The 12,582-nt window shown below is 43.0% G+C and overlaps 1 protein-coding gene across 5 annotated transcripts in view; it reads left to right on the top strand.

The window, feature by feature from the left end:
* Positions 1-237: 237 nt before the first annotated feature.
* LOC149134901 (germinal-center associated nuclear protein-like) overlaps positions 238-12,582 on the top strand; it is a 26,728-nt gene continuing 14,383 nt past the window's right edge. Inside the window, exons 1-3 of one of the 5 annotated variants that reach the window (XM_089353310.1) lie at positions 238-677; positions 10,925-11,086; positions 11,698-12,091. In XM_089353310.1, the coding sequence (XP_089209436.1) occupies positions 573-677; positions 10,925-11,086; positions 11,698-11,847 (417 nt within the window). In that variant the 5' untranslated portion in view covers positions 238-572 and the 3' untranslated portion in view covers positions 11,848-12,091. Of the gene's footprint in view, positions 678-7,487; positions 10,439-10,924; positions 11,087-11,697; positions 12,092-12,582 lie in introns of those variants that run through there. The other 4 variants (XM_089353305.1, XM_089353306.1, XM_089353308.1 and 1 more) reach the window with 4 other exon arrangements.

Below are 12,582 nucleotides of genomic sequence, written 5' to 3'. Positions count from 1 at the left end.
GTTCCCCCTGATCAGAAAGATAGTCCATTGCTGGGAAATCTATTTATAATTGAGTGGACTGCAGCAATATGAAATAAGGTGTTTTGCTCAAGAATACAATGTACTGCTCAAGTATGGGAATTGAACCCACAATCTAGCCACTGTGAGTGCAACACCCTAACCACTAGGTCACACGCCTTCACACACACACACACACACACACACACACACACACACACACACACACACACATATACATATCCATAGACGTACATATGTATGCCAATCATTTTTATATCTGTTTTCCAAGCTAGCATTGGTGCGATGTATATATATTTGATGATTTTTTTTATTTACTTCTAGATCCTATTCATGTCTTTAACCCTTACCTATTGCTCAAGTAAGGGATCTCTTATTCCAATGGTTTATTCATTAACAGGGGAAATGATAACAATCTAATCGCTCATAGCTAAAAAATTGTCAGAGACAGCAAATGTAAACACGAAATATTTGAGCAGAAGTTGTAATTAAGGCGTAAGTGAGAGAATATTTTGGTTTTGTCAGGTGTCCGTTACGGAAGTGAGGATCAGAGCATGCGTAATGGTGAGTGGAAGAGGTCAGAGGGCAACTGGGTGTCATGGAAACCGAACGTGTTTGCAACGAAGAGAAGAAAACCTTCCCCTCCAGATTGTCGACAGGTAAGAAGAAAAGCTCATTTCTCCTTGTTTTTTTAATGTCAACCCTCCTGTTCCTTAATTTCCCCTTCATACCACAACACAGACGCTTTTGTGACAAGCAGAGGAGTGTTTATAATCCGTAAATAACTTATACTGAAAAAAAGAAGAACCAAAACAAAACAAGAATACATTCTGGCATTTTAAATGAAGATTTCCAAGAGTCTCTTCTTCACAGTTCATTTAATCTACCAAAACCTCGCCCTTGCCTCAACCTCCTATCATCTTTTCATTTGTCTTATTTCTTTCATCATTTTTCAACGACGACTCCGGTCTGTGTCTGTTTTTATGTATTTATGCGTTATAGATATAACGAAATCATGCCAGCAATGTCTCATTTTAAACTAGAAGAAAAAAAAAAATGCCTTACAGATTTATTCTCACCTGCTTCAGGTGTGTATGTAAAATGCAGAAAACAATCGAAGTTTTATGCATCAAATGCATCTATTTTCAGTGCATCTGTTCGAGTTTAGTTGATACAACAGAGACAATGCTTTTATGAATTTCATAAATTGCGTTAAGGCAGTAATTATTATATTGTCTAATTTAAACTCGGCCAAGACGCGTAACTCCTTGTCAAAGCTTTGATTCTCGACATTCCCAGGTGTCCACTACGAAATTCATGTAATATCTGTTTCTGTAGGGCAGTTGGTACCACCACAGCCTTTCCTCAGCTTCAATGTCCCAGGCTTTGGGATTGATGTCGGTCAATTTTAGGCTTTGCCTCAGCTGATTCTTCTGTCAGTGGCACGGATGGCCACACAGTGGTCACCAGATAAAATTAGACGCAGTAGCTTGGTTTCTTTCATTCTTGCGTTTGTGGCCTGTCCATTTGATAGCCTCGATGCTATTGTTTTAATTTCATATTGAGATCACATGTTTTTGGTTTCTTTTTACAATTATATTTTCATGTTCTTGAATTCTGGATGGATTTGACAAAAGCCTTCTTGACTCTATCCACATTTTCTGTTTTTAGTTTTCCTTCAGCATCTAATATGATTGTCTTTTCTGTTCTTGAAAATATTTTATAAGGTCCTATATAACAAGGACCTAACGAATGAGGAGTGATTTCTTTATTACCCACAAGGGGGCCAGTGGGGACATATAACAATTAGAAAAAAAACAAAAACTTATGATAAAAATGAATGATAATGAAAATGAGCTACTTTATTTCATTATATTGGCTATGAAAGCCGTACATAGGTGGAGTAGCTGCGGGCTGGACAAAGACATTGATGAGATGAATGATGAACACGATGATATTAATGGGAGAAGGCAGAAGTCACCCACCGAACTCTGCTTCTCTAAAACATTGTTCTTTTATAATTTACATATTTGAGGCAATAAACCTCTTAGCACAGTTTCTTATTGGACTCAAGCTCCTTACAATGAGGTACTAAGCCTCTTATTGCAGACGACACCATGTCCTTAAAATGAAGCACCTGCCTCTTACAACTCTTCTCATGGGCCACATGCCCCTTCAGTATGAGGCACTCATCATCTTACAATCTTCCGACCCAAAGCGCCACTTAGCACTCCAACAGTGCCACGATCGGAAGCACAATATGTCCTCAGGGAAGGAGTCCATTCAGGCTATGTCTCCTCCCTTGACAAGCCCGGTAAAAAAGCTCTCCCAACGCCTCCTCTCACCTTCCGGAGAAAACCAAATATTGTTCCTCCATTTGTTCGAGGTTACAACTTCCTCCGTCGGTGGCACAATTCCCACCGACGGGGCTTTGGAACATGCCAGCAGTGTGTATTAGCAATCGTTTTGTTTGACCAGGACATACATTCATGGATTACTCTGTTTCTCTGGCACGAAAAGAGTCTGGTAAAACCAGTAGAGATGTCACGGCAAATGTATTGGAATCAACTGAAATTGCAATGCAGAAGAATTTGATTTACCTGTTTCCAAAGCAGACCCTGAGCATTTTAAGGGGGCCTTTCGTCAAACGATGCTGTTGGGAGGCATTGACCTGCCCCTGCAGGTGCCAAGTTGCAAGCCCGACTGATTTAGGCTGGTTGACTTTTGCCCCTGCCACTGCTTCATATTTTTTTGAATGGGGTCTTCTTCACGAGGTCGCTGCCCTTCATCAGACACGAGGATGGTGACTTCATCCACATATGCAGTTGCTCCCTTACCATAACGTAGATCATGCGGTCTTCCCCCACCATCCCCAACCTCCGCAGCAGTGGCTCAAGGGCTAATACATGCAGAAGCAGCAACAGGGGGCAGCCCTGGCAAATTTAATGCTTGATTGCGAATTGTTTTGAGAAGAGACCGTTCACCTGGACGACTGATTCGATCAATGATATACATAGCATTGATCCAGCCATGGAAAGTCGAGCCCAGTCTGACCCCCACCAGATACCGATGGTCAACCGTATCGAATGCTGTAGACTGGTCTAAATTCACCAGTGCCCCACCCTTGCCAGGAATTTTTCCTACCTGGTCTATGGTGTAGCAAATGAGGTGAAGGTTGTCGTAGCAACTGGAAAAAGGGATCTGCTTGCATCGTGATGACAAGATGCTGTAAGGAAAGTATTTCCCAGCAGCGAAAGATCAGACCTGAGTCAATCAGAAACAGCCAGAATCATCTTCCTTAAACATTGCTGGATAAAATTTGCTAAGTCGAGGCAGAAATCTAGGGCAGTGAAAGATGAAACATTGGTAAAAAAATGAAGCCAAGAAAGTGATGCAGTTGTTGGTGGGGGTCAATGAAGGCAGGTCCTTAGGAGTCACAGTTTTGGTAGGGTGCCATCTTCTTTGTTTGTTTTACTATCGACTCTCAGTCTGCTGAGGGGTAATGTTGTAAAACGTGATAAATCTTTTTTGAATACTTCAAAGGTTAATCCCAAATAAGGGAGCCAAAGTATTAAAGGAGTCTCAATATGGTAGAGGTCTGATGGATTTAATTGGTGAACCCTCTTCAATTCACAATTTGCCATCTTAAAGAAGAACGTATTGGGCCATGTGGCTCTGGGTTCTTTACATTTAAGAATTCCTTCTGGCTGAAGGAATTTAATCATGGGTCTCTGTTTAGTGAAGTTGCGCCTGAGACTAAAGAGTAGCAACATTTACACAGACCCCACTTCTGTCTAATGATAGACATTCAAATGCAGTGAAACACTCAGTTTCTTAAAGTGATTTGTGTATCCGTTTTTTTGGATTACAACTTAGAAACCATTTGCATAGAATTTGGTAGCTCTGTCTTACAATGTCGAAGGGATAGTTATGCTTGATAATTTCCAGGTCAATAGTTTTAATTCCTAAGAAAATACCAGCTTGCTACCAATTACTTCCTAACTGATGTGCCACCTTCAGGAGATGCTTCTCTTCCAGGTTTTGAGAACCAACTTACTGGGATAGAACCTGTACTTTCTTGTCCTCAACCTTTGCAGATTCAACTGTCTGTGATGTCGTCAGGACCTCCTCCATACACGTTGGAGTCTCAACTGCCACTGTTTGAACTTGCTTCTCTTCAATCTTTGGAGTCTCAACTTGCTATGGTTTCCTTTCTGATGTAGGTGCCAACGTGGGATTCTTATAAGTAGTTGGCACCCTAGACATCATTTCAGAGGAATTTTGGAAAAGCATTCCCCACAAATCACAACATGACCACAGGGATAGAATTTCATGTTGTATTTCTTTACTTCACACAACCTACATGGTGCCTGTGCTGTGAATAATAACTTTAATTTTTCTCAAAATCACATCCTACTGTCTTATCTATGTATATATGTATGAGCCAATGAGGGAGGCCTCTACATGGTAGCTAGACATGCTAGAAATAGCAACCAAATCTCCCTCAAATCACACCCTACTCTCTTATCTATGTATATATGTATGTATGAGCCAATGAGGGAGACCTCTACGTGGTAGCTGGACCTGCTAGAAATAGCAACCAAATCTCCCTCAAATCACACCCTACTCTCTTATTTATGTATATATGTATGTATGAGCCAATGAGGGAGGCCTCTACGTGGTAGCTAGAACTGCTAGAAATAGCAACCAAATCTCCCTCAAATCACACCTTACTCTCTTATATATGTATATATGTATGTATTGGGATTGTACCAATCTGCCAGAAGGGAAGCTAGGTGACAGGTTTATTTAGCCAGAGGGGAAGCAGATAAGAAAATATTTGCCAATGTTCTGCGCCGTGAGGACCAAAGACTTGAGGTATTTCGTGTTGCAAGACAGTGTAGGAGAGAGAATAGTGATAGATTGCTTAATAAAGTGGTAGATTGGTTAATAAAGAGAATGAATGGGAGAAAGAGAGCCTAGCGTATGTCGACCCAACAGAGGGACCAGCTATCCGAGTTGATAGTACCAGGGTAGATAAAGAAATTAAGAGTATGAAGACAGGGAAAGCCCCCGGCCCATCAGGAATCACTGCAGAGATGCTCAAAATATCTGGCAGTGTTGGCTATAGCCTAGTCACCCGTATTACGAACCAGGTAATACACGAAGGAGTCATACCCAATGACTGGTGTAGCAGCACCATAGTCAACTGCTACAAAGGTAAAGGTGACGCTTTAGATACAAATAATTACAGAAACATCAAGCTGTTAGATCAGGTTATGAAAGTTACGGAGAGGGTCATAGCCCAACTAATTAGGGAGCGAATCAATTTAGATGAGATGCAGTTTGGGTTCGTGCCAGGTAAAAGCACTACTGATGCCATATTTCTAGTAAGACAGCAGCAGGAGAAATACCTAGCCAAGGATAAACCTCTGTACCTGGCTTTTGTTGACATGGAGAAAGCTTATCTGGTGGTCAATGAGGAAACTTGGGATAGAAGAATGGTTAGTGAGAGCTGTGCGAGCCATGTACAGAGATGCTGCCAGTAAGGTGAGGGTTGGAAATGAGTACAGCAATGAATTCCAGGTAGAGGTAGGGGTCCACCAAGGTTCCGTCCTCAGCCCCCTCCTATTTTTCATAGTCCTCCAGGCGATCACAGAGGAATTCAAGACAGGTTGCCCCTGGGAGCTCCTCTATGCTGATGACCTTGCACTAATTGCGGAGTCACTATCAGAACTAGAGGAGAAGTTTCAGGTGTGGAAGCAAGGACTAGAATCGAAGGGCCTTAGAGTCAACCTAGCTAAAACCAAAATCCTAATAAGTAGGAAGGTAGATAAAACACAAACCCCTTCAGGTAGATGGCCCTGCTCAGTATGTAGAAAAGGAGTAGGTAGTAACTCTATAAGATGTACCCGGTGCAAGCTATGGACACATAAGAGGTGCAGCAATATCAAAGGCAGGTTAACTAGGAAGTTAGTTTTTGTATGTGGCAGATGTTCAGGTGCAATAAACACTGTAAACAAACAGGAAACAACTTCTATCTCATTCCAGGGAGAAAAACTAGAGGTAGTCGATAGCTTCCGCTATCTGGGTGACCAAGTTAGTAGTGGGGGTGGGTGCGCTGAAAGTGTAGCTGCTAGAATAAGAATAGCCTGGGCAAAGTTTAGAGAGCTCTTACCTCTGCTGGCGACAAAGGGACTCTCACTCAGAGTAAAAGGCACACTGTATGACGCATGTGTACGAACAGCCATGCTACATGGCAGTGAAACATGGGCTGTGACTGCTGAGGACATGCGTAAGCTTGCAAGGAATGAAGCCAGTATTCTCCGTTGGATGTGTAATGTGAGTGTGCATACCCGTCAGAGTGTAAGTATCTTGAGAGAAAAGCTGAACATAAGAAGCATCAGTTGTGGTGTGCAAGAGAGTCGATTGCGCTGGTATGGACATGTGGTGAGGATGGATGAGGATAGCTGCGTGAAAAGGTTCCACACCCTAACAGTTGAGGGAACCCGTGGAAGAGGTAGGCCCAGGAAGACCTGGGCTGAGGTGGCGAGGCAAGACCTTCGAACATTGGGCCTCACCGAGGCGATGACTACTGACCAAAACCTTTGGAAATGTGCTGTGTGTGAGAAGACCCGGCAAGCCAAGTAAGATCGTTGCGAGTGCCCCTGGACTGGCTCTTGTGCGGGTGGCACATGAGATGCACTATTTTGAGCGTGGCCGTTGCCAGTACCGCCTGACTAGCCTTCATAGAATTTTCAAGCGAGATCATTGCCAGTGCCCCTGGACTGGCTCTTGTGCGGGTGGCACATAAAAGACACCATTTCGAGCGTGGCCGTTTTCGTGCGGGTGACATGTAAAAGCACCCACTACACTCTCTGAGTGGTTGGCGTTAGGAAGGGCATCCAGCTGTAGAAACTCTGCCAAATTAGATTGGAGCCTGGTGTTGCCATCCGGTTTCACCAGTCCTCAGTCAAATCGTCCAACCCATGCTAGCATGGAAAGCGGACGTTAAACGATGATGATGATGATTATGATATATATATATTATATACATATATGGGCTTCTTTCAGTTTCTGTTTACCAAATCTACTCAGAAAGCTTTGGTTGGCTCAAGGCTTTAGTAAAAGACACTTGCCCAAGGTGCCATGCAGTGGGACTGAACCCGAAACCATGCGGTTGGGAAGCCAGCTTCTTATCACACAGCCACTCCCCTTTTGCATAATAGAAACGATCTGCTTCAGAGCAAAGTGTTCGGTAAATACGGAATGTTATATTAATTAACAAATGACAGGAATTACATAATTAACCTCATTAGCTAATGGCTGTTTTTGTTATTAGGAACAGCAAGGTCAGTGCTGAGTATGTCTGTAACAGCCTATTAGCTCCTTCCTTTGGATCCGGGTTGACACGTGGGTGTATGAAAATCATCTCGTAGGACAAGGTCCTCTCCCCAGCTGATCTGCTGAGGAAAATGCAAGTCTGGTGAGCAAGCCACCTTGTTCGAATGGCTGACATGTGACACCCCCAAGAGACTCGTTTACAGGGAATTGGCAGAAAGCAAGTTGCTTGCAAAGTGGACAGAAAAAGTGCTTCAAGGATACACACAAGGCTTCACTGGGGATCTCAGAGATCGACGCTGACACCTGGGAAACGCAAGGACAAGACTACCCCAGTCTGGCAAAGCTGTACCAACAGAGGTGACGCGTTTTATGAACAGAACATGAATGCCAGGGATACAAAATGCAAACTACACAAGTTGAGAACCAACTTGTTGCCCTCAATGCCAGTTGACCACCGATGGCTGACCTGCAGCAAAAGCCTTCAGAACATGCATCGGACTGATTGACCACAGCCTGACCCTGTGATGTCCTTTGTCAGTGTCAACAATGACCAACAAATAATCCTTAGGGTGCCAAATAGGAGTTGATTGCCTTGTAGTTTTGATACTGACTCTCCGGCTCTGAGTTCAATTCCCATTGACGCCAATTTTGCCTTTCATCTTTATGGGGGACCAATAATGGGGCCAAGTCTTCTCTCTCCTTTCTCTTTCTCTTTCTCTCTCTTTCACTCCCTCCCTTTCTTCTACCCCCCCCCCCCCCACCACATCGGAAATCAACTGTGTTCAGGAATTGAGAAGAACAGGTTCTGCTCTAACGAGATCCCCAAGCCATGCTGCATGTGTCAATGAGGTTCCTCGACTTCTGATGGCGTCAAGGGTCCAACATAAACAATTAATTACTACCACCAACACCACCACACCTACTGTTGTTCTCCATCATTCCATAGAGTCTCTATGTGGTTGCTTAACAGCTAGAAATAGCAGCCAAAATTTACATCAAGTGTTGAAGATAGAAGGTAATGTGGCAGCTATTTCTATGTTAGACAATGTGGTTCTGGGCTCCCTGTACATTAGATAAAATGTAGTCTTAGATACACTATGCCTGAATAAAAGATGGGATGGTCACATCTGGAACATCTTTGATCATAGGTCTGTCTGGATCAGGACTGACCTGGGGTTAAACAACAACTATAGCCACTAATTCTATACAATTTCGATAATGTGGTTCTGGGCTCCCTGCTGCACATTAGATGATGTAGTCCTAGATACACTGTCTCAATAATAGATGGGATGGTCACAGATGGAACATCTTTGATCGTAGGTCTCGCTGCCAGATCGGGACTGACCTGCGGCTAAACAATTACCACCACCGCCATCATCATCATCATCGTCATCGTCGTCAGACGAGTTTCTAGAATTCCATGGCGTAAAAGTACCACCACCACCACCACTACTACTACTACTACAGCATCATCGCTATCATCATCATCGTCGTCGTCATCAAAAATATCAGTTTTTCCCCATTTAATTCTGTTCCAGAATGTTCCACGTCGTAAAACAAACAAAAAAAAAACACTTCCACCGCCATCGCCACCATCATCGTCGTCGTCGTCGTCGTCGTAATCGTCATCACCATCGCCACCCCTGCCGCCATCAACATCATCATCATCTAAAATGTCAGCATCGTATTCCATGTATAAATACCACTACCACCACCACCACTACTGTTACTACTATCAGCCTACTGCCTGTACTACTACTACTACTACTACTACTACTACTACCACCTTCCCCTTCCTTCTCCCTCCGCCGCCGCCGCCTTCGCCGCCACTCTTATTATTACACGACATATTTACGTGGTCGGATGTGGTTGTCTGCTAAAAATAGCAGCCGAATCTCGGGTGTTTTGCCTTTAGAAACCAAGAAAGAAACGAAGGATATCTCTGTCGTCCTCTCCTCCACGGGATGGTCGCTTTTGGAACCGCTTTTTTTAATCGTAAATAGGATAAGAACTGTCTGCTTACGCGCTCCACGACAGGCCTAGGGCTAAACTACTGTTGCAGTTTGGGCTGCAGTATCAATATCTGCGACGACCACCACCAGCACTGGCGCTTATACCAACGTAAACACGACTACTACAGCTGTACTGTATCATCTACTACTACTACTACCTCTACACCACCGCCACAACCACACTACTACCACTAGCACTACAGCACAAACTACAACACTAATTCATCAAGGCACACCAACACGTTTATCCTACTACTACTTCTACTACAACAACATATACTGCTACACGGGAACTAACCACTTTAAACTTACCACCCTCTACTACATCCTATACACTGTGTCATAGCTTTCATGTTTGTCAGTGAAAACCACCACATAAACACTACCACCAACACTACCAACACCGCTACTACCTCCGAAGCCGTTACTAACACCGCTACCGCTATCACCGCTTCTGCTACTACCAATACCAACATTTCTACTGCTACTACAACCCGCACTGCATTGTTTCTGTCCCACCCACACATTCGTGGTCTGTGACTAGAAACACCACTAGTACCACTACCGACACTGCACTACTCCCGCCAATACCGTCGCTGCTACTACTACTACTATTACAGGATTTTAAGAAAACGGTATAGTTTAGTACATAGTATAGCTGTTGTGGTCACCACATTGCACTAGCACCAACACCACTACCAATACACCTCTACTGTTACCACTGCTATACCGCGACTCATACTGTAACACAGATCTGTGTGGATTTACCCGTGACCATCACTATTGAAAGGATTGTATTGTCATCATCACCACAACCAGTGCTACTATCACCTTAGCTTCGACGACTGCTTTACTGCAGCACATACTGTCATTACCACTACTGCTACTGCTACAGTAGCTGCTGCAGTGTGGACAACCCAACTGTGACCATCATTCTATAAAAAGCACAACATTACTACTACTACTACTTGTACAGTGTGGACAGTCCAGCTGTGACCACCACTCCATAGAAAACACCACTCGATTCTGTAACCTTAACTGCGATATGTTGAATCTGGTTTTCTGTAAGTATTGTTGTTTGTGTGGTAGTATGAGGGGTGGTGGTTTGTGTGGTAGTATGTAGGTGGTGGGGGTAGTAGTTGATGTGGTAGTGTTGTTATGGTTGATGTAGTAGTGTTGTTGCGGTTAGGGTTAAGGTTGGAAGTAGTTCTGTCTTCTGTAATCAATTTTACTCCCATTTAAAGACGTTGCTATTTAACCCTGGGTTTCAAAGAAACATGGCAACAGCAGGTAAATTGTTATGGTAACGCTGTGTGTGTGTGTGGGGGGGGACAGCGTTGGTGATCAAGTGTGCCTCTACATGGTCGGTAGCTGGCATAGCAGTGTCCTTCTACCTGGTGCTGGAAAGAGCAGCTAAGTCTCCCGCTTGGAGGTTGGAAACATACATGACTGAGCCGAGGCCAAATAACAATTATAGCCACTAATACTAACTACTATACATTTGATATTGTAGTCCTAGCTACACCATGCCCTCCTCTGTTCCTTTGCAGCTCTCCAACTGTCTCAGGTGGTTGGCCACCCACCGCCCCTGTCAACCAAATCTGGAGAAGAAATACCTGAAGGATTTCATTGAGGACTTCCTAGCTTCTCAGTTTTATGGTCCCCTGCTGTATAACAGGGGACTGCGCTCTGCCGAGGGTTACCTGCAGCAGGTAAGGACTCTTTAATTAGGGCAGCGTGTGTGTGTGGGGGGGATCACTGGGTATGTTAAGGGCTTTGTATGTGGGTGATAGTATGTGTGTGTGTTCATGGGAGTGATTGTGTGGGTGAATGTATAAGCAAATGTGTGTGACTGTATGATTGTGTCTGTATGTATTTGTGTGTGTGTGTGTGTGTGTGTGTGTGTGTGTGTGTGAAACTCTCAGTGTGTATATATGCATCTATGTTTGTGAAAGTATGTGTGACTTTAGGTGTTATTCTGTATGTGTGTGTGTGTGTGTGTGTGTGTTTGCCTATATCTATGTATGTGGCCTGTCAATTGTGTGTGTATGTGTGTCTTGGTAACCTGTGTAGTTGCTTGTGTGTGTCTATATGTTAATGTGTGAACCAGTTCACCTCTAAATCCATCTTTCTATTTTTCTCTGAACATTTGTGTGTCCTGAATGTTTCATCGAAAGCCTCTCTCTCTCTCTCTCTCTCCTCTCTCTCTCTCTCTCTCTCTCCCTCTCTCTCTCTCTCTCTCCCTCTCTCTCTCTCTCTCTCTCCCCCTCTCTCTCTCTCTCTCTCTCTCCCTTTCTCTCTCTCTCTCTCTCTCCCCTCTCAGCCCTCAGATGTCATCATTGACTTCTACAACTCCATCCATCGACACTTGATTGACTGCGTTACCGACTCCGTATTGACCAGCTACTCTTGGCCCATTACGGAGTTTGTAGATGCCACAGCACAAGGGGCACATGACAACGCTGAATTTTGATGGCACACAACCTGTGTCTTTTATATATGTGTGTATGTGTATGTATACATATATATATACATATATACTACACTCTCTGAGTGGTTGGCGTTAGGAAGGGCATCCAGCTGTAGAAACTCTGCCAAATCAGACTGGAGCCTGGTGTTGCCATCCGGTTTCACCAGTCCTCAGTCAAATCGTCCAACCCATGCTAGCATGGAAAGCGGACGTTAAACGATGATGATATATATATAATATTAGGGACAAAATCCAAAATTACAGGTAAAAACTCAATTAAAATCAATTTATAAAAAAACAAAATTAAATTGAGCTTTATAGATTAAAATATATATAAAATATATAGTTTTAGGGAAAATAACCAAGTTTCAAGAACTCATCGATGAAAATCCACCATCACATATAGAAAAATTAACAATTAAAAGCACAATGAATGAGTAGAATATAAAACAAAGTAAATATCATAAGATAAAGATAATTATTATATTATCTTTATCTTATTATCTTTATTATCTTTATCTTTGTTTTATATTCTACTCATTTATTGTGCTTTTGATTGTTAATTTTTCTATATGTGATGGTGGATTTTCATCGATGAGTTCTTGAAACTTGGTTATTTTCCCTAAAACTATACATTTTATATATATATATAGATATATACTTCTGCCTCATTCACTACTAGTGCTTTATTTTCCCCTTCTGCAGTTAGCTAAGTTATTTCTTCTTAGTAATGCCACA

Source organism: Octopus bimaculoides, chromosome 6 (assembly GCF_046866305.1).
Source record: "Octopus bimaculoides isolate indiv1 chromosome 6, ASM4686630v1, whole genome shotgun sequence".
Lineage (NCBI taxonomy): Eukaryota > Metazoa > Mollusca > Cephalopoda > Octopoda > Octopodidae > Octopus > Octopus bimaculoides.
This window is presented reverse-complemented; position numbering and strand designations above follow the sequence as displayed.